Raw genomic sequence first — 25280 nt, forward strand, 5'->3', positions numbered from 1 at the left:
CCCACTCAAAGCCAAGGCTACAGCCACTCCCCTTCTCACCCCTGCGTCCCTGGATCTTCCCCATAGTCCACACAATTTCTCCCACGTAAATAACCGACGTTGTCTGGACCCCCCTGCCTTCCAACCATCGGTCCCATGTCTCTGCTCCCCTGGGCAACAAAACTCCCAGGGGGAGCTGCCCATATCCTGTGTCTTCAATTCCCCTCCTCTTGTGCTCTTCCGTTAGTATATTTTAATATATTACATTTTGGTATGTACAAAAGAATATACGGTTAAGTCCCCTACATGCGAACGAGTTCCATTACGAGAGCGCGTTCGTAAGTCCAATTTGTTCGTTAAGTCCAACGAAGTTAGCCTAGGTACCCAACTAACACAGTCGACTATATACCGCTGCTTTTACCCTTGCTTCTGGACACCCTGGGCTTGAAATAAAAATACTGTACTACTGTACTCTATAAAGTACACAAAAGCATAGCCACTTGTAGAGGATGCATGCACGTGACAACGTACACCAGACACGTGAACTAACACGTGATTGGACATGTGAACGCACATTCGCATCTTCGAAAGTTCGCAACTTGGAGGTTCACTAGTAGGGGACTTACTGTATGTAAATGTGTGTCCATTAGAAAGTTAATGACACACCCGTGTCACCCAGATGGTCCTTCTCACTCTGCCTCCGTCTCCCCAGCGCTGACCCCTCTGCTGGATTACAGGCTGCCCCTGTGTTTCACTTTTAAGTAATCCTACTGCCAATGTGTACATGCCCACACTATAGGGCTTAACTGTGGTTTTGAATTTTATAAATAATATGGTGCCACACGGAGTCTTCTGGAACTTGCTTTGTTCACTCGACATTGTGTTTCTAAGACTTGGTCACGTAGTTGTTTGTGGCTGGAGATCATCCATGTTCACTGCTGCATAATATTCCACTGCATGAATAAACCTCAGTGTATGTGCATTCTGTTGGGGACATCCCTCTGCAGGGCTCACTTTGCTCTTTTAGATATTTTACCACCTGGCACACGTGGGCAGGGGGTTCTCTTGAGTGTGTACCTTGCAGGAGAAGAAGGTATGTCATATTCAACTACAATAAATAAAGCCAAATTGTTTTCCAGAGAGATTGAGTCCATTTAAATTTCCTCCAAGTATATATAAAAGTTCTAATCATTCAGTTGGTTAGACTTCTTCATTTCTGACCTTGTGGTAACAGTGAAATTATTGCCACGTGGTTTTACCCTGCGTGTCCCTAATTACTAGTGAGATCGAGTATCTTTTCACATACTTGCTGGACTTGGGAGTTTGCTTTTCTGTGAAAAGCCAGTTCAAGCCCATTTTTTTTTCATTCGTTTGTTTGTCTTTTCCTTGCTAATTTGTAGGCGCTCTATATGTGGTCTAGATACAAGTCCTTCATCAGTTATATCTGTTACAAATATCTTCTCCCAGGTTGTGCCTTGCCTACCTTATGGCATCTTTTCTTTTTATTTATTTGGCTGCGTCAGGTCTTAGTTGCGGCACGCGGTTTTAGTTTCAGCATGCGCGATCTTAGCTGCTTCTCTCTGGTGTGGGCAGCCCCGGGCCCAAGGTACAGGCCATGGGCACCCACACCACCCTGCTCCATCGGTGCCCCTGTGCTGCCCCACAGCCCTGCCCTCCTGCTCCAGCCATGCTCCCAGGTGGGTGCCAACCCCTTCCCCCTCCCCCCGGGCCTGCCCCCCCCCCACCAGGCCATCTGTCTCCAACCTACTTCCTGCCAACACCCAGCCCAGGGCTCCCCAAGTCCCTGGAGACACAGGCCCCACCTCACACCCTAACCCCAGGCCCCAGGGCTCCTCCAGCCACAGCCACCTCCCAGCCTGCTTCCTTCTGTCTTCATCAGGGCAGACACAGCAGCTCCCGGTGTCCTCAACTCCTGCCACTGTGCTGGGCAATCCCAGGGTCCTACAGGGCTGAGCCCCCTGCACCTGGCACTCAGCCAGAGTGCTGGGGGGTGACCAGAGCCGCTGCAGCACAGGAAACAACAGGAGACCTCACCAGGGCCTCAAGGGTGTAGTGAGACATGCGAGCACGTGTTCTTTGTCAAACGCATCTTTGGTGCGGCCGTGATATCTTCCTGAGCTCCACGGAGCGCCTGGCTGGGGACAGAGGACACTGGGAGCACTGCAAACCGGGGGACCCCCACCAGCCCTGCCCCCCTTAACGAGCAGCCGAGCCCTGGCTCAGCCTTCTCCTTCAGACAAAGGCTCAGAGGCTGACATCACTTGACACAGGGAACTGACGCAGGGACGGGTGCCCCAGCTTGTGTTCAGAAGGCACAGCAGGCACCAGCACCGGCTTCAGTCGTGCCCCCCACCCCCCGAGGGCAGAGCCCGCGTCTCCCAGAGCCCAGCGTGGGCTGTCCGGAATTATCTGCCACAGGACAGCATAATCAGAGGGGGCCTCTTTGCACACAAGACATGGAACGTGGACCCTCTGAGGTGGACCCTCAGCTGGGACCGGCACAAGGACAGGGCAGAGGGCACATCGCCCACGAGAACCAGGCTCACTCTGGGTGGACAAGCTTGAAGCCCAGTGAGGCCGGGCTCTCAGCCTCGGATCACAGGCGGGTCACAGGGGAAGCAGGCCTCCAGGGGGCCTGGGAAAAGCAAGGAGCTATCCCCTGGGGATCACGGGGTCCAGCTTACACTAAGTCAGGTCAACTGAACCTGAATCCACCACTAGATGGCGCTCAGATCTGGGTGGGGGGTGGACATACAGCCAAAAGGCACAGCAGCTGACCAGACAGGCCTCACCTTTGTCCCCAGAAGAGCAGGGCCTTGCTGAGGCACGCTGGGTATCGACTTCTAAACCATGCTCCATGAGAGCCTCCCCACCCAAAACCAGCCCTCCAGGAAGGCAGCTTACACAGGGGGGCAGGTCTGGGAGAGTCCTGTCTACCTCCAAAAGTCCCCAAAACCTGAGGAATATTGGGTGAATGCCCACAATTTCAGAAAAACTCCGGGATTAGAAACTCAATGTGCTTGGATACACAAAACATTACCAGCAGTTAGAAAACCTCAAGCAGTTGGATTTCGTGACATTTTAGAAGTGCCGTTTTTTAGTTAAGCTTTCCTCTCATCCCATTTCCCAGACAAGCTGGGGAAGATTGAAATCACTTCCTGCAGTGGAGTCAGCATCTGTACCCTGATCTCCCCTTCAGTGCCCACAGCAGACATCACTAATAGATCCCAGCACCCCTCCCCATGAAGATTCCAATCCTTCTCAACAGAACCGCCAGGAGCTACCACCAACCGCTCGAACTGGCCCTTGAAATGAGAAAATTTATCAACCTGGATCGATGGCAGACCAAGTGGCAACGTGGCCATGCACTGCTCACTTTCCCCTCCTCCCCTCCCCACCCCAGCCTCATCTGTCACACACTCTGAGGACACACAAAGTAGGGCCACCACTGACTTATACATGTCTTTATGCAAATTAGAAAAAGGTGTCCCCTCCTGAGGTAGACAGTCAATGCCAGGACACAGCCAGGTACCCTTGTGCAGTTCAGAACCTCCACAACCATACCCAGGGTAGTGTTAAGCCCCGACAGTTGTTGTCTTCTTTTCTGTAATGCAAGTACCTGTCTTAAGCTTTGATTGCATAGGCGTCCACTTCAAACATGGCTTTCTCAAATAAACACATTGGCAGCCGCTCGATGAGATAAAGAGCCAGGCCACCTTCCTCCTCTGAGGCTCCTTTATTTTAGAAATCTTGGTTGATTTTGATAACTGACCATTTGGACCACTTTTTTTTTCTTCCTTGGCTTTAAATTCCTGCTCTTATGTTTTCAATTCACCAATAAAGAGTGAGCCCCTGAAACCCTCGATCCCAACAAAAGCATAACCCCAGGCCCACACTCTCTCTCTCTCTACCCGAGACCTCACTGTGTGGCCCCAGGTGTACTATGTAATTTCCAGGTCTTGTAAGTAATAAACCTTTATTTTTTCAAAGTTTCCTGATGGTGGTTGCTGAAAGGCATCTTGCTAACACAGTACAAACCACAAAGGCTGGTCCAACCACAGCACTGGCTTCTGACAGGCTGAGACCTGGTGGCCCCGTTCCAGAGAAGCACAGTCGTGTCGGAATAAGGACCACCTCCTTCTTTGCAAGACTTATTGATGAAGATGACTGGCATCCTCACCCATAAAGACACGCACCCAATCACACTCACACGAGACATAAAATAATAAAACACAGTCCAGATTCTTATCATGTAAAACCAGGATCCCAAGCTTAATGCCCTGGAAAGCTGCTGGTTGGCCTGTGCGGGCCTCACGTGGGCCTCTGGTCCCTGAAGGCCACCAGCAGTGAAGGCACCACGGAAATCACAGGGCACAGGGGGAGGGCTGCTGCATCTCCCTTTCACACTGTCTCAAAGGTCTCTGTGGAGTCACCCTCTTTCCACATTTAGAAAAATAAGTCTCAGGGAAGCAGCTTATAAAAGAAAGTGGCGTGGGGCTTCCCTGGTGGCGCAGCGGTTGAGAGTCCGCCTGCTGATGCAGGGGACGCGGGTTCGTGCCCCAGTCCGGGAAGATCCCACGCGCCGCAGAGCGGCTGGGCCTGTGAGCCATGTCCGCTGAGCCTGTGCGTCCGGAGCCTGTGCTCCGCAATGGGAGAGGCCACAACAATGAGAGGCCCGCGTACCCAAAAAAAAAAAAGAAAGTGGCGTGGACAGCGCCCGAGGGGCCGCGGAGGTGGTCCAGCTCGGCTCCCAACCAGGGCCTGCGTGTGTCCCAGCGTCGGCGCGCACGGTGGTTCTGCCCAAGGGAGAAGCCTCTCCGGTGGGCCGCGGCCGCCTCCTCCCCCAGCCGGTGCCCATCCCGAGGCCGCATCACCTGCCGCCACCCCAGCCAGGAAGGCGTCTGGACGTCACCTGCACAGCTGCAGGTGCGGGTGGTGGCTCAGCTTCTCTGTCAGCTCTTCCTCCGTGGGCTCCTCCAGGACATCCCTGCGGGATGGGGGACAGCATGGATGGGGAGCCTGGGCACCCCCAGACGAGCAGGTGAGCAGAGCTGATGCAGAAGGCCCGTCAGTGCTCGGGACGAGGGGCCCCTCGGAACCACCCCCGGGGACTCCGGTCCACCTCTGGGATGCTTACGTGGTGTCCCCCAAAGCCTGGGAGGACACCTCTCCACGTGGCTGTAACAACACAGCAAACGCTCAGAGACGGCAGTTTGACCACCCGGGGCTGACTCTGGGACGACTGTCACTTCTCTGCACCAGCAGAGGGACAATCTCCAGGTTACCATGGAGAAGAGATGGGCGAGGCTTACTCGGGCCACCTATCTACACCCACCAACAGAATCACCTGGAGGCCAACGGAACCTGAGGGTGCTTCCCTAAAATTGCTCACCGGAGAGCAGGAGAGAGGCAGACCCCAGGCTCGTGGGGACCAACCGCCCACCCACTGCCCCTCCACCCTCCACGCACCTGAACAGGAGCTCCACGGTCACCTCAGAGGTGGCCTCTAGGTCCCCTGTGAGGGACTGCAGGTGACTGCGGCGGTCCCACTTGTGAAGGAAGTTCTGGCAAGAGGGAGGGAGGGACGGGTGGCCAGTAGGCGTGGGCCCTGCGTGGAACCAGCCTTGTCCCCCCACCTCAACCTCAGTGTCGGCCTGGCTGAGAAGCCCACCCCGGACACCAGGATCCAAGGCCACCAGCTCCTACGGGAGCAGATGCCTGAGAGCCCTCCTCCAGCCCCCCTCCCACAGGTCAAAGGTCAGGAGCACTCCAAGAGGCCCCCAGCAGCCAGGGCGAGCAGCCCCAAGGGAGGACTGAGCCTGAACCCACCAGGGCTGCCCGAACCCAGCACGGCCTCTTTGGACCAAGCTCCGGGTGGGCCCCCATCAGCAAGTTAGCAACTCCGACTGAGAAGAGCCCAGGCAGGGTCGCCGATACCTCCAGAATCAGAGCCAGGAACAGGTTGACCCAGATGACAGACGACACCAGCCACCACAGCACAAAATAGATCTTGGACCACCTGCGGAGAACAAGGAGGCCACCGGGGCCGCCCGTGAACCGAGCGCAGCTGCTCCCCCGACCCTGCTGCCCCGCCTGCGACATCGCCGTTCCCACCCTCGAGCTGGCCCAGCTTGGCCTTCAGGGGCGCTCGGCCAGCGGCCAGGTGGCACGGCCGGCGAGAGCGGGAGCCGGTCTGAGCTCTGCAAGCTGCAGGCTGAGCCCCGTCACCCCACGAGCCCCGCTGTCACGGCCCCCAGAAGCCACCTGCTCCTGCACGTGCCCCGCCATCCCCGGGAGGCGCAGACCCAGACGCGCACCCCGCGCAGAGCCACAGCCTGGGCCGCCAGGACGGGTCACTCACGGGCCCGCATAGCGCCGGAAGGCGTCCAGGAACACCTGCCAGTTGTTCACGACCATCACGTCCCACAGAGTGACCAGGGCGGCCTGTGGGGCGGCAGACGCAGGGTCCAGGAGGCCGCGGGAGGTGGAGGCGGGGGTCCCGAGGGGCGGAGGGCGCAGGACTCACGGCAAAGTCGTCAAAGTTGTTGGTCCAGTACTCCAGCTGCTCGAAGCTCCCGCAGGGCGCAGAGCCGTTGTCAGGGGCCAGGCTGGGGGGGCACAAGCCGGGTCGGTGGGAGGCGGGGGCAGGACACACAGCCAGGCGCTCTGGCACCGCCGTGGCCCCTGCTCGGCGTGGACCCAGCTGGGCCCCTGAGGAAGCGGGGGAAAGAGGAGACGGCCCCCGACCTCGGAGGTGCTGAGGGCGGCGAGGAGGCCAGCACTGTGGACACACACGGCCAGCGGTCGGCCCGGAGGGGCCCTCGGCCCTACAGTTCAGGCCTGGCCCTGGACGCACCCCCTGACGCCGGCACGCGGCCTGGCCTGCAGGCCCAGAAAGGGGCACGGCTGGGGGCTCTGAGCCGGCACGGGAAACACCCTCAGTACAGGCTGGAGGGAGGGCTTCAGTGAGGGGCAGGCGGGTGGAGAGGCCAAGGAAGAAAGGGGCCTCCTGGATCTCTCCTGGAGAGCTGCGCCTCACCCCTCCACCCCCCGCCCGGCCCGTCACCCGCGGCTCCAGCGCCCCCAGAAGCGAGGCGCTCTCTGCACCTCGGAGCCCCCCTCACCTGCTGTTTCCAGGAGCCACGATGACACCTCGGAACAGGATGATGCCGATGACGGCAAAGACGTAGTAGACCACCTAGGGAGGCAGGCGGGGCCTGTCAGCACCCCCCAGAGGGACCCCCGCAAAGCCAGGCTGAAGCCTGCGAGGGCAGCATGCCAGCAGGGATTCCCAACTGCGGGCACTGCCGGCCTCCCCGGGAACACTGGGGTTCCCAGGCACCTGCGCCAGAGGGAAGCGGGGAGGAGCCACTGTGGGGAGCCCCAAGATAAACCGGGGGCCCAGGAGTAAGAACGAGGCTGTCCACCCCTCCTCCAGGACTGGTATGACAGGAAGAGGGTGCCACTGAGAACAGGGCAGCGAGGGCCAGGGGATGGCGTGCCATGGAAGGGTGGCCGGGGGCTGGCCGGGTCCCTCCGGAGGAGTCCCACCACTCTCCCCACGTCCATCAGGAGACATCTGAGGGCACCACTGGGCAGCCTTGTGCCACAGTCAGAGAAGGGGCTGCTGGCTGCCCCAGACCTGTCCCCAGCATGCCCGATGGGGGGGGAGGGGTGCAGGGAAGAGGCATACACCCCAGGCTAACCCAGCCCCCCTCTGAGCCTCAGTTTCCTCCACTGTGCAGATAGGGGTATGCGGGGCAGTGCCCGAAGCAAGGTACCACCTCTAGCATCCCATGACAGCCCAGAGCACCACAGGAGCCCCCTCATTGTCCAAAACAAGAAGCAGCAGGGCTTTGTCACCTTCCCTCCTGCCCTCCAGGCCTCGTGCCTGGAGCAGCACCCAGGGCAGCCCCGCCTGGGCCACAGGGTAGAGTCAACAGTGGTGGCGGGGGAAGGGCTGACCCCGGGGTTGGGGGGACATCACGGCTCTGTCAGCAAAAGTGACTGTGAGTTCCCAAAATCCTTCTGAGCAAGGACGGTTGACCAAACCCCACTGGGGGCTCTGTGGGCCCTGAGGGGCCCCTGGTGCCTCTTACATCTTACATCTTCTCAGTGTGGCCCCTGGCCCAGGACACAGGAGGGATTCAGAAGTGACCAAGAGGATCTCTGGCACGGGAAGGCGTGTGGTCAGGCGGCGCCGCCAGGCGGACCAGCCCTGAGCTCCTCTCTCTGGCTTCCTGCCCCGCCCTGAGCTTCCTGGGCCCTGGTCACTCGATCCCTGAACACAGGGACCCTCCTTCCGAAGGCCACCAGAGCTTCCTGTTGAGCTCCGGCTCCCCATCCAACAGTCCAGCTCCACTGCCCCGAGGGGCCAGCGCAGGCGGCCAGACTCACCGCCAGTATCCCGCCGAAAGCCCGCATGTTTTTGATCAGGTCCAGGATGGTACTGGCCACCACAGCCATCAGCTGAGACAGGGAGGAAGCACAGACCCGGTTCCTCCTGGTCCCACTGAGGTGACACCAACCCGCCCACCACCCAACGCTGACCTGGAAAGGCAGGAGGAGACTGGTGACTTCCCAACCCACACACCTGTACACAAACCCCTCAGGCATCCAGACACACCTCACCTGTACATACACCTGTACACACCCACAGCCCCCATACACACCTGTACACACACACCCAAGGCCTCACACACACACCTGTACAAATACCCACAGCCACCCATACACGCCTCACCTGTACACATACCTGTACACACACCCACAGGCCCCCATACACGCACCTGTACACACACCCATACACACCTCACCTGTACACGCACCTGTACACACCCACAGGCCCCATACACACCTGTATACCCATACCTGTACACACACATGCTCATACCTCCATGCCCACCCAAACATACTCACACTTGTATACACCCACCCATGCAGATGCATATACCCCCTTCCCTGCAGATACCTCCACCCATCCAGCCTCAGATGGGTCTAAGTCCAAGACCCTTGGTGAAGCCATGGTATGCAGGGCCTCGGCCCACACTGCCCACCAACCCACTAAGGCTGGGTCAGCTCCTCCCTGGTCCGGAGGCTCCTGAGGAATGCCGACCTGGAGACGGCCAGTCAGCCCCGGGTGATAGGGTTTGAGATGGGGCCTCAGAGACCCCATCAGGAACCCCGGCTACAGGCCACCCTGAGCCCTGAAGAAGGGCTTTCCAAGCAGCCTGGTTCCCCGACCTGGTAAGTTAGGAGAACACAGCGCTGGATGGTAGCAGGCGGGGACCATGCTGTACATGTGTGCACATGTGATCTATGCGCACGTATGTGCATGTGTGTGTGCATGTGTGTACAGGTGTGTACAGGTGATCACGCATGTGTGTATGAGTGCACACGTGTGATTATTTATGTATATACAGTTGTGCTTGTATAAGCATATATTGTGTGTGCTCTAGCGTGTGATTATGTGTGATTACATGCACGTGTGTGTACAATCGTGGTTACACATATACACGTGTCAGTGTATGCACGTGTATAGTCCTGTGTATGTGTGAGATGACGCGTGTGATTGTGTGGATGTGATTATGTGTGCGTGTGTATAACTGTGTGTGCTTCTGGGTCTGTGTGTGATCACATGCCTGCGTACACTATGTGTATGCGTGTGTATCATCGCACAGGTGTGTGTGTGTGTGTGTGTGTGTATGAAGGCCTCAGGGCAGCAGCCCCCCTCTGCACCCAGGACCCCCGAGCCACCTTCAGATGGGAAATACCCCTGGGTGACAGGTCACTCCCCTGACAGGCCAGGAGCGCAGCTTGGTAGGAAGGACAGACGTGCACAGGGGAAGGACCTGGACACTCAGAAAGGGGTCAGATGTCCTCCGTTTCTTTTCTCCTGAAAACTGCTCAGGAAAGCAGACGGGAGCCTCCGTGCCAGGCGGGAGCTGGGTCTGAGCACCCGACTCCCGCCTCCCCTCCCCTCAAGGTGGGTGTTACTCCGGTGGGAACATTAAGAGAAACCGAGGCTCAGAGACTGTCACAGCCCGCCCCACTCCTGCTCTGGGGGTCCTGGAAATGAGCACCAGTAGCCAGCAGCAGCCCGTGCCAAAGGCCTTTCAGAAACGCAGGATGCCTGGGAGCACACCAGTTCCTCGCAAAGGTCAGGGACCCCAAGGAGCACGAGGCCACCCCTGCAACTGGCCGACGGGCCTCACATGGGTCTCGCCTGCACCCCCTCGCTGTCCTCACCCACAAAGCAGGGCTGGACACTCATACTTCCAACCGCTGCCAGCATGGCCCAGCCACAGTGCAGGGCGGGGCCGCAGCCCGAAGGGCCCCAGGTGGTGGGGGCAGGTGGGTAGGGTGGACAGTGCCCGGCCCCGGTCCCTGCCCGCCAGGCACACCCACTCCCAGAGCAAGGCCACAGCATGTGCAGGCGGGGGCGGTACCTCCACGCTGGGAATGATGCGCAGGAAGCGGAAGGCTATGAGCGTGTTCACGAGCCGGGTCATGTCCCACAGCGACAGCAGGCCCAGCATCTCTGGCTTCCTGCGGAGACACACGGAGACGGGTTGGGGGAGGCCGGGAGGCCAGAGAGGAGCACACGGGAGACACATGGTCCAGAGACAGAGATGCAGAGACTCAGAGAGAGCCACAGAAGTGCCGGGAACGCGCCCCGTAGCCAACACCAACCGGAAAAGCTCCATCGTGACTAGAGGGCAGAGCCTGAGCCGCCCACGTCTGCAGCCCCAGGGTGGTCACGGCAACACCTTCCAGGGCACAGCCCCGTGCAGTGCTGCAGGGCTACCCGACCCCCGTCCTACACGGGAGAACACTGAGGTTCCGGACACCCAGCTCAGGTCCCAGCAGAGCTGGGAGAGACGGGGCCCTGACCCATCCCCTATCCTGTGACCCCGTCCCCTAACCTCTGAGCCATCCCAAGCCCTAACCCTGTCCCCTTGGCGTCCCTCACGGCCTTACGGGCCTCTCATTTCTATTTAAATTTAAACCCATTCTCACCCAAGATGTTACCCCCCAACACCAGCCCACCCGCCTCCCCAGCGCAGGTTTTAGCGCACTTGAGAAACAAGGTGAGCCGGCCCCAAGGTGCCGGGCGGGGCAGCAGCCCCACAGCTCCCAGGGCGCAGGTCCCCGCTGAGGACCGCACGGCCCCCGTCTTCCCGACACAGACCCTTCCCGGGGCCCCATCCCCGTCTCGGGCAACTCCCAGCTGCTCCACTGAGACGGAAGCAGCCCAGGAGAGGGACCAAGACACCAGGGCTGCCCGAGGGCCCGAGGTCGGCACGCGTGCTTGCTGGCGGCTGTACTCTGGGCAGCGAGACCCCAAGGCTGCCACAAGCCACACTGCGAGGTGCCCTGGGACCCCTGGCCAGAGGTCCATCGCTCTGCGCGGCTAGAACTGGTGGCAGCGTGAGTTCAGCAAGCCCCGGGCCATCCCTGCCATCTACAGGGAGGTGAACTGACACCCAGAGTGGGAGGTGACGACCCCGGGTCACAGGGCCTCCAACCAGAGGAGGGCCCCAGCCCGATTCCAGTGCCCCCAGGACCTCCCTGCTTCTGGCCCCCAGCACACCTGGGGCCCGTGTCCCATCCTGGGGTGGGGGTCGGGGGCGCTGAGCCAGCACCGCAGGCGGCACCTCCACAGCTTCCCGTCCCGGCTCTGGGAACGCTACCCTTCTGAAGGCGGCGACAAAGCACCAGCAGAGTCCCCAAGAGCGATGAGAAGGGGCCTGTCCCCATAGGCCTCAGCAGGGCAGGAGCCGCGGCCGCCCCCCATGACAGTCGGGCGTTTGGCTCTAGAACTGCCCGGGCCAGCGGCCGGAAGCCGGGTGCACACCCTTCCCCAGGGCGCTAGCCAGGCCGCCAGGCCTCCCTGGGCCCTCCACAGTCACATACCAGCCCGGGTGTGGGAAGCGGTACACAGCCAGAGTTGAGATCTCCAAAACCTTTAATCACAAAAGAAAAGAAGCTCGCTCAAGGCTCACTGGCAGCTCTAACACGCTGTCCCCAAAGGGGGTTCCGGGGAGAACAGGACCAGGGGGGTCCTATCCCCACAGTGGGTGCCACGTGGGGACATCCTGCAGCTGAGAAAGACACCTGGCCTCAGGCGTCGGGCTGCACACACGAAGGGCGGGGCTCGGGAAGGGCCGGCCGAGTCCCGGGCACGGGAGAAGCTACTCGGTCAGCTGTCTCCCTCCTGCTCCCAGGGGCCCACGGCTCGAATCCATCAAATACGAATACATGTCACGCCAATATCGCTGCCGTGACACGCACACCAGGCGTGGCCCCTCACTCCCCCAGGCCCTGGGCAAGGGTGTCCCGAGACCCGCGGTGCCTGAGAACCCCTGCCCCTCCCGCACCCACGTCGAGTCCCCACTGGCCAGCGGGGACTGCGGGTTCCCTCCAGGCCTCCCTCAGGGGTCAGGAGAGGCAGCCTGCCACCGCTGCACACCTCCACCCACGATGCGCAGATGCAGCAGAAACCAGCCTCCTGTAGCCGCCCGCCAAGCAGCTCAGCCGGGGGAAGCCGGGCCCTGTGTCACCGGAGGCGGGAGCCCCAGTGCCCGCGGCCCCCGGGCCCGGCCAGACGCCGAGCGCTCACCGCCCGCCCGAGAGCGCGCCTCGGCCCGTCTCAGACTTTACCAGCAGGACGACGGTGAGTAGCCCGTCGAACACGTTGCTGGAGGAGACGAGGTACCCCTGCAGGCCCAGAGCGAACACCTTGAGCAGCATCTCCAGCAGGTAGTACAGGATGAAGACGCAGTTGAGAATCTGAAAAGGGAGAAGCGGGACCCGGGGTTCAGTCCCGGTGCCGCCTGGCTCCCCAACCGTCCCTGACCCCTGCGCCCCGCCCCCCACCGCAATGGGGCCCAGGAGGGATCCACGCGGCTTGGACGCCACAGGGCCCCTTGGATGCCGCCCTGTTCCCCTGCTGCACACGGCGAAACCCAGCACGGGGGCTGGCCGGGAAGCAGACAGCCCCGCCCCCCCCGAGCCACGTGACCCTCTCCTCCCACTTCTCTGCTGCTCCCCTGCCCCTCTGGGCTGCTCTTCCCGACGCCCCCGCACCCCCAGACACGGGCATCTTCAGAGCCCCCTTCTTGCTCCATACCCTCTCCTCGGGTGACCTGCACCCCGTGCACAGCTTCAACAACAATTCGCACGTCTGCATCCCCCGACCCAGACTCCCCCCCACCATCCGACGGGCCCTCAACCCCCCAGGCCCGGTGTCTCCCAACCCCACATCATTTCTATGCTGGCAGGGCCTGGATCACCCACACCTGCCCCGTCCTGTTCTGCCCCATGGCTCCCTCCCCATGGCCACAGCCGGAGCCCCACCCCCAGGCCTCTGTCCCCTGGCCTCCTCGGGGGTCTCCGCCTCCAACCTGGCCCCTCTGGTCCAATCTCCTAGGGACACTGGGCAGTGTCCCTCCCTAACGGAAACTCCTGGCTCTCAGCAGCATCCTCCCAGTCGCTGGGGGGATGTGTTTAGGAGGCCTCATCATCAAAGCTGGTCTCAGGCTACGGGGTCACTGTCTTTTTTGAAGCCAGTAAGTAAAGTATCAAGTAGCTCTTCCCTTAAAGGGGGCTACGTCGGGGTGGGGTGAGGGGGGGCATGGGGTCAGCTGAGCACTGCAGTCACCTTGCCCGGTGTCCAGTCTAAATTCTATATTCTTAGCCAATGCTGTCTCATTCACACCTACACAGAGATCACCGTTAAAGGCAGAAGAATAAACATCTCTGACCCTGCATTATGAGCAGTTATCGAGGGGCATAAAATGATGGAATTCTGCAAAGTCACCTCAAGAACCCTACGTGGCATTGATCTGACCAGAAGTCTCTCATAAGCAATCAAGCTGACTCGAGTGCTTAAAAAAACTATTGTTAAAAAGGATGAAATACAGGTCAACTGTAGCCAACTTGCATTTGTCAGGAATAAAAACCAGCCACCTCTGCGACATGTGATCCACACAGAGGAGACTGAACAATTCCTGTCGAATCCAGGAAAAAAAAAATTAGGAAAGTAGAAAATTTGATTTTAAGTGTAAAATAGAGTGATTTCAAATAGCAGGTCAAGAAGCCATTTCTTCCATTTTGATGCTGTAAGTTTAACTCTATGTTTAATATACATGACCTAATGTGTCATTTTTTAATTGGACAAATCAAGCTTTTCTTATATAATTAGAGAACATTCAATGGTTTTCATCAACTTAATATCATTCATAATATTTTTCATTAAAATAAACTTTAAAATACATGCTTTGTGAAGGTCTGGCATTAAGTAATATGGGGGGCGGGGGGCGCAGGTACAGCTTTTTGCTTAAAATCCAAAACGGAAAAATTGTTTTTAAGTTCCTAAGGAGTTTGACAAGACCTCAGAATGTTAGGAAAGGAATTCTCTCTACACAACCCTCCCTCCGCCGTCCGGCCCGCATGCCGGTTCACCCGGGGCTCTGCATGGGCTCCCGGCTGCCCTCCCATGGCCAGCACCCCGACCCCTGGGCCATCCCTGTGATGCACTAGAACAGCCCAGCCACCCAGGGACCTGGGGCCCCAGGTGGGGAGGCTGTGCCCTCTACCCCCCTAACTCCCCATCACCCTGCACGGCTGGAAAGCTTACCCCCAGCACGAAGTCATCACGGTCCTCGGGCAGCACATCTGCATCCAACACCAGGAACACCTATGGAGCCAGAGTGGATGGCAACTCAGCCCCGAAGCCAGGAGGAAGGGCAAGTGAGAGATCTAGGGGGCGGGAGACGCCAGGGCAAATCTTCACTCACACAGATGGTCACGAGGTTTCCAAGGGCCATGAGGTTGCCCAGGTAGTCAAAGTAGTGGTGGCCGAAGAGGAACTGGGCGTTCTGCAGAAACGGAGACCGGTACTCGGGCCGCGGCGGGGGCTGGGGGGACACACTGGCTCAGAAACATGCCGGAGGTGGCCATGGCCACAGGGGCCCAACGATGCCTGTACCCCCTTATCCTGGGATTTGACCTCTTCCTACCTTACATCCTATCCCAGGCTCTCCAGCCTAAGGAAATCGTCTCAAACACAGTAACGGTTTTATGCGCAAAGATGTTCATCAGTCTTTCTAACACCAAGAGAGGTGGAAATAACCCAGACGGCCATTGATGCTGTAAGTAACCCGTGACGGACTATCATACAGTCGTCTTAAATGCATGCAAAGCGCCATGTGAAAATACATGTATAAATTACAAGCGAATAACTACGAAAACTCAGCACAGAACGAAGGGACCTCACACACTGTGACCAGGCTGGAGTGGAACTCAAAGGAAGGCAATTAGGCAACAAATACTAACGTGAAGACACCCGTCAGACCCAGCACTCCCATGCTCGGCACCCCCCAGAGCCAGGACAGAGGCGCAGGGCGGTCACCGCAGCATGAGATGGACCGCGCCTGCGCTGTCCCACGCAGCGGCCGCTCACTGCACGTGGCCACTTGATTTAAATTTAAATCCGATCAAATTAAACACTCAGCTTCTCTGTCATGATAGCCACATCTCAAGTGGGATGAGGACACCCAAGGAGCTCTGACCCAGCCTCACACTCAGACACATAGTCCCTCGGTGCCAAACAGCCACAGCCTGACCCGGTAAGAACGTTCCCTATCTTCCCACAGTCCTTCACGTGGGAACTGGTGCCCAGAGGCACCTGCCCACACTAGGACGGTGCGGGTGCAGAGAGAATTAGGTACCAATTCCCTCTGCACCCGCACCCATCCCTGCTGCACCCCAGAGGGTGGCTTCCTGCTTGCCCAGTGACTGCAGACCAGCTCCAGGCCGGGCAAACCGGCAAACGTCTCTGTCACCCTGTGAGCTGGACCACAAGTTCTCCAAGGGAGTGTGAACCCTGGCCTTGGGGAAGACGCCCCCTCCCAGCTCTGCTCTTCCTCAGGCATCTCCCTCACCCCTCAGGTACCACAGAATTTCCTCCTATCTTACGGTTACTTTTTTATCACAGTTGACACTTCTTAATGTTAAACTTCCCCTGCTAAACCCACTGTGTGGTTTCTGTCTCCTGCTTGGACCCAGACTGATATATTGGCCAAGAGAGATTTCAGCATTATCCATGATGTTTAAACGGTTACAAGAAGTATGGACTCATAGATTACCTTGTTATCAGGAAATAACAAACCTTGAGATGATTTCGGTGGTTGTCTCTGGGAAGGGGCACAGCTGGGTGGGTTTTTCTATTTTTCTCTACTACCTATAACGAAGGACTGCCATGCTTTTAACCCAAAAAGCTTCTTATTAAAAGAACAACAGACTTTCAGAAGCTGGCACAGTACCTTCCCTACAACCAGTTAGCAAGAACTGACCAGTACTGGAGGCTAGGCTGATGGACAGGGGTTGACCACACACGGGAAGGCTCTCGTGGAAGGCTGTTTTCCTGGTATCAGCCTGCCTGGAGAACGCCTCTCTTCAGCAGCGATCCCAAATTCACAGGCTGCCAGGGCACCTGGGACAAGCCCCCACCTGTTAACAATCCGTGAAGCACCTGCCTGCCTCCTTGCAATCAGCATTTTGGGGTAAGAGGCTGTCATAAAACCAAGGCAAGAACACCACAGGTCCCCAAACCTCTAGCACCCAAACTCCCACCTCAAATCGCAATTCTGGACTTTAGACTCATGGAGCTGTGGGAAGAGAGAACGTCCCATGGACCACACTAGGAAAGGCGTGGCCAGAGCAGGGGCGTGGTTAGGGCAGGGGCGTGGCCTGTGTGTTAGACCATCCCTGAGTCCACCAGTCACAACCACAGCACCTCCTTTTTGATATCATCAGATCCTGATGCCAGAAGAGGAAGGGAGAGTCGGCTTTGGAAGACCCGGACCCGGCAGCATCCTACAGGCCAGCAGGCAAGTGCCCAGGGAGAGCCTGGCTGGCCCAGTGGACCCCACTGCGCGAACCCTGAGAAAGGAGCCCGCCTTCCCAGACATCTTCCTGCCCAGGTCAGCGTGAACCCAGAAAAGGGCTGGACCACATGACAGCTGCCAAGAGCTGCGTCCTGGGTCCAGCAAACCTCCTGCCCCAGGATGAGGACCATCATCTAGAAAGGTGCTTCCTGGTTTTCTAACGTTTGAGGGCCACTGTCACAGTTTCTGCAAAATCTGCATCTGATGGCACATACTTACTACTTCCTTCAAGTCACCTGGAAGCAGACACTGTTGCCTGGCTTCTTCCCAAGAGAGGTGCGATGTGCACTAACATACAAAGTGTCCGCCTGTGTGTCCCTACAACCAACTCCCATGCCCCAAGGGTGCCACAATGAGGATGCTGCTGACAACAGACATGCCACGTACGCACCACCCAGAGCTCCAGGCCCAGCAGGGCCTGCCTCCAGGTGACCTGGAGAGACCTCAGGAAAACACGTTCCTAGGAAAACCACCTCTGACCGGGGCCTGAGACCACAGAGGCTGACCACAAGACCTGGAGAAGCTGACATTTGTTGTGGGCTAAGATGTATCCCCCACAATTGTATTTTGACATCCTGACTCCCAGAACCTCAGATATAACTGTATTTGGAGTCAGGGTCTCCTAAGAGGAAATTAGGGGGAAATGAGGTCACTGGGGTGGGGCCCTAGTCCAACGTGACTGGGGTGCTTATAAGAGGAGGAGACCGGGACACAGACACACACAGAGGGACGACCCTGTGAGGACACAGGGAGAAGACGGCCGTCTACACGCCAGGGAGAGAGGCCTCAGGAGGACCAGCCCTGCCCACACGGGGATCTCAGACTTCCAGCCTCCGGGACTGGGAGATAATAAGCCCTGTTATTTAAGCACCTCCAGGCTGTGGTATTTGTTACAGAAGCCGAGCTGACTGACTCAATGGTGACACAGAGCTGCTAGGAGTCCGATCAGCAGGAGATGTCCGATTCCACCTCTTCACTCCAATCCCCGTTCGAGTCCGGCTTGGCCCTCTCAAGGCCAAGTGGCTGCAGTGGCAGCCCCCTCCGCTGCCCCCACGGTCTGTCTGTGAACAGCTCGGCTGTCTCTCAGCACCTCTGCACCCCCCTCACCCACCCCACCCCACGCCCCCGCCTCCCAGAAACCTGCTACATAAAATACAGGCGGTCCAGGGTCTTGTGGACACAGCACTGAGCTGGATGCTGAGGCCCATTTGGTAACTTTAAAACTCAGTGCCAAGGACAACAAACAAAGGTTTTAGACAAACTCAGGAACCTCCCAGGTTAGGACACATGGGAAGAGGATAAAAGTCTATCACAGAGACAGAGAAAACTGTTTGGAAAGTTCCTCTGGGTCAGGACAACAGTCCCTGTGGTCTGTGAATTTCATGAGGTCAACAAAATCTCCCCAAGAGCCACACCATCTCTGTTCCCACGTACCATCCTAAGGACCAGAATCCCTGGGAAGGCAAGTCCTGGCAATGGTCACTAAGCGTGACCCAGATGATCAATGCCAACAGACACCGAGGACTTCCCCCTAACCCCGGGTGGCCCTGGCACTGGGCAGGTGACTCCAGTCTGGCCCGTTACCTCTTTAATCACCCTTTTGTCAAACTCATCGAAGAGCTTCTGAAACTCGTCAGCTGACAGCAGGTCCCCACTGCGGGAATGCAGCTTCTGCAAAGCAGGAAAGCACAGGTCAACGGAGCAGCTGGGCTGAGGGAAGGAGGGAGCTGCCCCTGGCTCCACCCAGACTGGGCCAGCCCGGCTGATCCGAAATGACACCCACTTGACGCCCGGAGCCCAGAGGCACTGGCAGGGGAAGGCGGGGGGGCGGGGGGACCGGTACCTCCGTGATGGCCTGTTTGTGGTCACTGTCCAGCTGGACTTTCTGAAGCACCTGCAGGAAGTCCTGGGGCTTCACCCCGACTCTGTGGGGAAAATGCCCCACTGTGAGCCCAGCCAACTTAGCACCCTCGGGCGCCCCAACCTCTGGCCTGAGCAGCCCTGGGCGATGACAGGGCCTCCAAGAAGGAGCGCTTCATGGTCCTCCTGTCTCCAAAACCCAGAGACTTCATCTTCCACCTTAGAGAGGAGCAGCTGAAGCTGGGAAAGGGGTGCAATCCGACAGGCCCCATGGCTAACAAGCAGGGGGCACTGAAGCTTCCCCAGTGACACGGCCTCCAAGCCAGGCGGCAGAGTCGATGTGTGTTCCAGGCCCCTCTGGTCCCAACACACGAGTCACAGCACCAGCGTGTGGGAAGGGTGCCCCTGGAGGGGGACAGGTCAGAGCACACGGCCCCTCACCAGCCAGGGATCTCCAGCGGGTCACGAGGACACACGAGTTAACTCAGACACAAGGACCATGGAAAGAAACCCTGGAGCCCAAGGACGTCTTCGTGACCCCAAAGGAGCCTTGCAACCTGCTGCCAGCAGGGAGCTTGGCACAGAGCGGGAGCTCAGGAAACGTCCCCCCCATGAACACCCCCTCCCAGAGCAGCCCCAGGGGAAGAGGGCTGCAGCCCCACACTCACCCCTCAGGGTGGGCTTCTCCCTCTGCCGTCATGGACGAGAGGACCTTGTAGGCAGCCCGGATCCCCAGGCGCCTCCGCAACAGTGAGGTCTGCAGAGACTTCTGCAAAGAGTATGGCTCTGAGGGGCTCGGCTCAGCCCTCTCCCCAGCCGCCCAGCCCCTTGTCCCTGGGCAGCCCCCGCCCGCCGGCAGCCTGGGGAGCAGCTCCTTGCCCTGCGGGCATCAGGGGGACAATCCCTGACAACAAGGGCTGGTCCTGCCGATAGCCACTCGCTGTGTAATTCACTAAGGTATGCGTTTCTTCTCGGCAAATTTGGGGTCCCTGGACCCCATGCAAGGTGGTTTTGGGTCACTGCAAGAAGACTGCAGCTCCCTCTAGAGGAGGCGGGGCAGGGGAGGGACCCCAGGGTGGCGCTGGGGACAGCACTGCCTGGGGGGGCAGGGAGGGAGGATGGGCCCAGTCCCCCTCACCCACAAGAGGGAGCTGGGGCAGTGCTGAGGCCACTGCGGACCCTGTCCCCCCAGCCCCCGCGCTGGTCAGCTTCCCTCCAGGCCTCCAGGGACAGCTCCCCTCACAGCTGGGCAGGGTGGGCAGCTCAGCTCACCATCAGGTAGCCCCGGAACTGATTGTAGATGATGGCCGTCAGCAGGTTCATCAAAAACAAGCTCCCTTGGAGAGGAAAAGGCCATGGTCAGTGGGGACCCCTGTCCGTGGGGACCACATGGGCAGGGGCAGAGTCTGGAAGGAGCACCGGCATTGGGGGCCCAGAGGGGCGACACGGGCATAGCAAGAAGGTGAGCAGCGAGAAGGGCCCAGATGGGCAGAGACAGGGCCTGGGGGCCTCGTCTGTGGATGGGGGCGCCACCTGGCCTGCCCAGCAGGGGCACGGAGGACAAGTCATCGGTGGTCACAGAATGGAAACCACGGACGGGGAGGCCACGCCGAGGTGCGGTCTCAGGGTTAGGGGGTCCACTGAGGTGAAGTTGCAGGGTCTGGGGAGCACACCCAACCCCGAGTTTTCGGGATCTTGTCTGCCCCACGTGGCCCTGCAGACCTGCCCAGACTCACCTATCAGGGTGAAGGCTATGAAGAAGATGGCATAGAGCCGGTTCTTGGAATAGGCAGGAATCATCACTGAAAGAAATTAAAGGAAATAAAACACACCCACAGATCCAGTGTCCAGTCTGATTCCCTTCATTGTCTCACACCACTGCCTTCTCAACAGAAAGGAGGGCCCTGTGTTAGGAGAGCTGGGAGGTCTTCTCGTCCAACTCTGCTCCTCATGCCTCTGCTTGCACACCCACGGGGACAGGGAACTCACTACCGTTCAAGGATGCTCATCCTCTAGGCTTCCCCATGACCACGCCTCCCAGACTGAAAGTTCAGCTCTCCCTTGGGTGACTCGAGGACTCACAGGACACGTGGGGACGGTGCTCAGGGTCCCAAGCGCAGATCTCCCCAGGTATGAGAGCCAGTGGCTACCCTCCTGGGAGGGTCTCTATGGTCAGTGACCATCCGAGCCCAAGATGAAAGGCCTCAGCCAGGGCGGCCAGGCCACAGCTGAGCCCCAGAGGACCGTGACCACCCCACCCTGGCCACATCCCCGGCCCGAGCGAACTGAGGCCCCATCAGCAACCCTGACACAGTGAGTGTCACAGCCACCGGAGACCCCAGGGCCTCTCACACGCGGTGCGGCCAAGCCTCACCCCACAGCTGGGCCTCAAAGAGGAGACCACCAAGGCCCCCGCTGAGCACAGCTTGATCCATCACCACACAAAGAACACCGTCCATCTCTAGCTTCTCAGGACGCAGACAACAAGGGGAAGAGGAGAACGGAACAGAGAAAGAAAATTGGGAAGAAAAGGGAAGAAAAAGGGAAAAAGTAGGAGAGAAGGGAAACTAGAAAAAGAGAAAAAGAAAATCAAGAAGGAAAGGAAGGTAGAAGGGAGGGCTCCAACATCACACTTTGATTTCCCAGCTCTCGACAAAAAGGCTTTAGGGGCTCCCACCCCCTGAGCTGGGCTCTCAGGCTCAGCGCTGACTCCGCCCCCCTGCCCCCACCCCCCGCCCTGCCCAACAGGGCCCCTAGCCCGGCCCCACCCTCCTGGTCACGCACCATCAGGGTTGTTGGCCGTGGTGAGCAACACCAGGAGGGAGGTCAGAGCCTCGGGCAGGTTGCGGAAGTAGGTCAGCCGCTCCCTGTCCCGCCTGTCGTCCTGCGGAAGCAGACGTGGCAGCGCTGAGGTGAGGCCCGGGCCCTAGGCCACCGAAGCCCAGGCCCGGGACCCAGCAAGCCAGGACCACCCAGCGAGGCTCAGCAGCCCCAGACCCGCACCTCCCCATCACCTCCCAGCGGGCTCCGAGCTTGAGGCCGGACAGGACCTAACTCAGGACCTCCGGGCCCGAGGGCCAGCGTCCGGGAATGCCACACACCCACACGGTCACCAGCCACTGCAGCAGGTGAACAGCTCTTGGCCAGCCTGGCAGAGAGCATCACAGCCTAGACACAGAGAGGGCCCACGGGGGGGCCAGCCAGCCCGCTCTCAGCCAGACTCTCCACACGCGGTGCTGTGTGACTTACACCCAGTGTGGGTGGAAGGCATGGCACCCAGACACACAGAACCACCTGATCACTTAGGGAGCCTTGCAAAGCCACTTTGCCAGCTGCCGCCCAAGGGCCAGCCCTCCAGCAGACACCCTGGAACCCTCAGCGTTCCCAGGCCAGAGGCCCACCCCAGCCCCCCGCACCCAGCGCACCCACCCGCCCTGTCCTGGGCTCCGCGAACAGCAGGGTTGCTGGACAGACACGCGGGGCCTGAGAGTCTGTTAGCCAGTCCCACACCTCACAGACTAGGTGCCCTCGACACCCAGACATGCACACACACACAGCACCCACAGAGATATACAGAGACACACACACACACACGCGCGCGAAGCGGAACTCCTCCCCGGGGGTCTGAGGGATGGTCTTCGTCTTCCCTCACGGGCAGCACAGCCACAACCCCCAAGCGTTGCCACGAACTCACTGCAGACCAGCCCTGGCCAAGCACCGGGCACGATCCTAGGACAGAGGCGCACGACAGCCCCGCCCCAAGGAGGACGGTGACCCCGGCCGGGACACGAGGGAAGAACACGGGACGGCAGATGCAAGGCAGGCCCCACGGGTGACACCTCCGCACAGCAACAAGCTGCCGGGGGCCGGGCAGTAGTGAGGGGCTGGGAGGGGAGGAAGAGGTGGGAGGTGCCCTCTGGAGAGGCAGGCAGGGGCGGTGGGAGGGGCCATCCTGATGGCCAGACTGAGGGGCCTCCATCTAAGTGAGGTACAGAGAAGGCGGGTCAGCAACCGGCCCAGGAGAGAGGGGCCTTGTGAAGGGGAGAAAGAGGCAGCCAGGCAGAGCCGAGTAGCCAGAGCCCAGAAGGCCGGGGCAGACACCCTGGAGGTGCGGCCGCTTGACGAAAGATGCCTGGAGTCCAGGCGGGCCACTACTGACCTCCTGGTGACGAGGCGGGCGGGTAGCCTAACCTGGTCCCCATCTCTGCCGGCCCGAGAACCACCTGGCAGATTAACTAGGGGCGGCGCCATCCATCACCCTGCAGGGAGCCTGCCCGGCTGGGGACAGGGCAGAGAGCAGAGCATGGTACCTTCTCGCCGGGGAAGAGCAGCATCCCAAACATGGTGAAGAGGCACAGGTGGATGGCCAGCAGCAGCCCAACGCTGGGGGCGAGAGCGGCACTCAGCGCCGGGCAGACGGGGGTCCAGGACAGCTGACCTGGCCGCGCAGGGAGCTCCCCACAGCCGAGGCCCTGGGCCCGGTCCCTCCTCCGCCCCAGACCTGCCGCCCTCCCGCCCAGGGGTCCTGCTCAGGGGAAAAGCGCAACCCCAGGGGAGTGTCCCAGGGGCCTGGGAGAGGCAGCGTCCCAGGACCCCCGGACTCTCAGAGGGGAAAGGCCACTTCCATTAACCTGGGCCAGACGGGGAAGGGTCATCCACATGAGTCATGGGGGTGGGGTGGGGGAGGGCGGGGAGGGCAGGGGTCAGAGCCAAGGTGGGAAGCGCCCGCAGGATGGAGCAGGGGGCGGGGCTCAAAGCAAGGTCATGTAGGGGGCCACCCTGAGTGTGAGACAGAGACCCCCAAACGCCCACCCACCGGCCTCCCCAGATCAGGGGAGGGGACCCCCCGCCCCGCTCTGCCAGCCCACCTGACACCAGAGCCCACCTGGCCATCTCGGGCAGCGACCACCTGATGCACTTGAGCGTCTTCTTCATCATGGAGGAGTTCTGCATCAGGAAAAAGGGGCGCAGGAGCCGACGCACCCGCACGGGCTGGAAAAGACCAGGACCCGGGACCCTGAGCACAGCCACTGCAGGCTGGCAGACGGCACGTGGGCCCAGAGGCCCGGCGCTCTGCACGAGAACGGCCACGGCCACAGCTGTCTGCAGGCTCCCGGCGTGCCCAGCCTTGACCTCGCAGGCTCAACACCCTCCCCGCTCCCTCCCGGGGCCCGGCTCGGAACCCCAGCCCCCAGACCTGCCAGCACCAGGGAAGGGGGGCGACCAGCGTGCCTCTCCGGCACCCCGCTCCTGCTCTGGCCGCGGCCGGGCGCCCTGCACTTGTCTGTGAAGCCAGCTGTCCTGCCCTCTGGGGGCTCTTCAGGGCTCCTCTCTGCAGCCCGCAGCCCCTCTGCTCAGCTCCGGGCCTCAGCCTCCAGCACAGATGGACAGAAACCGAGCAGGAACCCCACACCTCCACTCACACACACACGTGCACACACACACACACACATACACACACACACACACACTCCTTCCTCTCCTCCCTCCTATCACAACCAAACAGCCCTCCTCCCCGCGCTCAGGACCCCGGCCCCTCAGAGGCTCCCCTCAGGGGCCCTTCCTCCCTCCCCCACGTGGACACCAACACCACGTGTTTCCACAACCTGCCACTCGCAACAAAAACGACACTCGCCCCTTTGTCCACCCGTTTTCCGCTCCCACCCCAGCCAATCTGTCCTCCTGTCCAAGGGCAGGGGACCCACCTGCAGTGACCGCCAGGCCTCTGGGCCCAAGGTCACCTCCCGTCCTCCTGCCTGGATTGGCAGCTGCCTCTCCCACCGCCCGGTGCCCTGGCCGCCTCCTCTGTGCCCGACCATGTGCTGGACGCCCTGAGCCCCCGCCTCCCCGCCCTCTGGCCTCACGCCTCAGGGAACATGTCCGTCCTTGGGATTTTAAGGGTCACAACACGTTCCATCTCCAATCCAAGCTCTCAACTCCAGACACATCCTAATGGGCATCTTGTCTCAGAAACGCAAGGCTGATGGAGTCGCCTCCTGGCCCAGACCTCTGGGGCTGCCTGGAGGCCCAGGGCACCCACCCCTCCCCATCCCACTGGCTCACTGGCCTCCGCGCTCAGCACCGCCATCCCCCACCACCACCCCGCTCAGCAGGCTGCTCGCACCCGGCCCTCCCGGCCCGCCGTCAATGCCGCCTCCGGTGCTGCATGGCCGACCTTCCTTCTCACCACTCGCCTCGATTTCTTTCCCCCCCGCACACATCTGGTGCTTCCTGGTACCGTCAGCCCCCCTCACAACAGAACGAGGCCCCGCCAGCAGCAGCGCACAGTAGGCCCTCAGAATGTCTGCAGCGTGAGCGTCCCAAGGACTCACTCGGCCTCCCTGGGCTGCACTCGCCCTCAGAAGGGGCCCCGGCTGCAGACAGGACTGAGAAGGGAGAAGGAAACAGCGGTGAACGGGCGCGGCTCAGGGGTCTGCCCCACTCCCAGGCTGAGGGACCAGTGCCCCA

The 25280-nt window shown here is 59.9% G+C and overlaps 1 protein-coding gene across 5 annotated transcripts in view; it reads right to left on the reverse strand.

Moving 5' to 3' along the window:
- Positions 1-3949: 3949 nt before the first annotated feature.
- TPCN2 (two pore segment channel 2) overlaps positions 3950-25280 on the reverse strand; it is a 31857-nt gene continuing 10526 nt past the window's right edge. The window contains exons 6-25 of one of the 5 annotated variants that reach the window (XM_082626244.1): positions 23698-23804; positions 23123-23195; positions 21597-21696; positions 20549-20614; positions 20085-20149; positions 19481-19581; positions 18796-18877; positions 18537-18623; positions 14802-14921; positions 14642-14701; positions 12664-12792; positions 11917-11966; positions 10449-10548; positions 8398-8469; positions 7125-7198; positions 6527-6608; positions 6362-6444; positions 5938-6019; positions 5470-5564; positions 3950-4987 (exon numbers count right to left, since the gene is read on the reverse strand). In XM_082626244.1, coding sequence (XP_082482370.1) covers positions 4909-4987; positions 5470-5564; positions 5938-6019; positions 6362-6444; positions 6527-6608; positions 7125-7198; positions 8398-8469; positions 10449-10548; positions 11917-11966; positions 12664-12792; positions 14642-14701; positions 14802-14921; positions 18537-18623; positions 18796-18877; positions 19481-19581; positions 20085-20149; positions 20549-20614; positions 21597-21696; positions 23123-23195; positions 23698-23804 — 1707 coding nt within the window. In that variant the 3' untranslated portion in view covers positions 3950-4908. Of the gene's footprint in view, positions 4988-5469; positions 5565-5937; positions 6020-6317; positions 6609-7124; positions 7199-8397; positions 8470-10448; positions 10549-11916; positions 11967-12663; positions 12793-14641; positions 14702-14801; positions 14922-18536; positions 18624-18795; positions 18878-19480; positions 19582-20084; positions 20150-20548; positions 20615-21596; positions 21720-23122; positions 23196-23697; positions 23805-25280 lie in introns of those variants that run through there. The other 4 variants (XM_082626246.1, XM_082626242.1, XM_082626243.1 and 1 more) reach the window with 4 other exon arrangements.

The sequence above is a fragment of the Mesoplodon mirus genome (genome assembly GCF_964341445.2).
Source record: "Mesoplodon mirus genome assembly, chromosome: 7".
NCBI lineage: Eukaryota > Metazoa > Chordata > Mammalia > Artiodactyla > Ziphiidae > Mesoplodon > Mesoplodon mirus.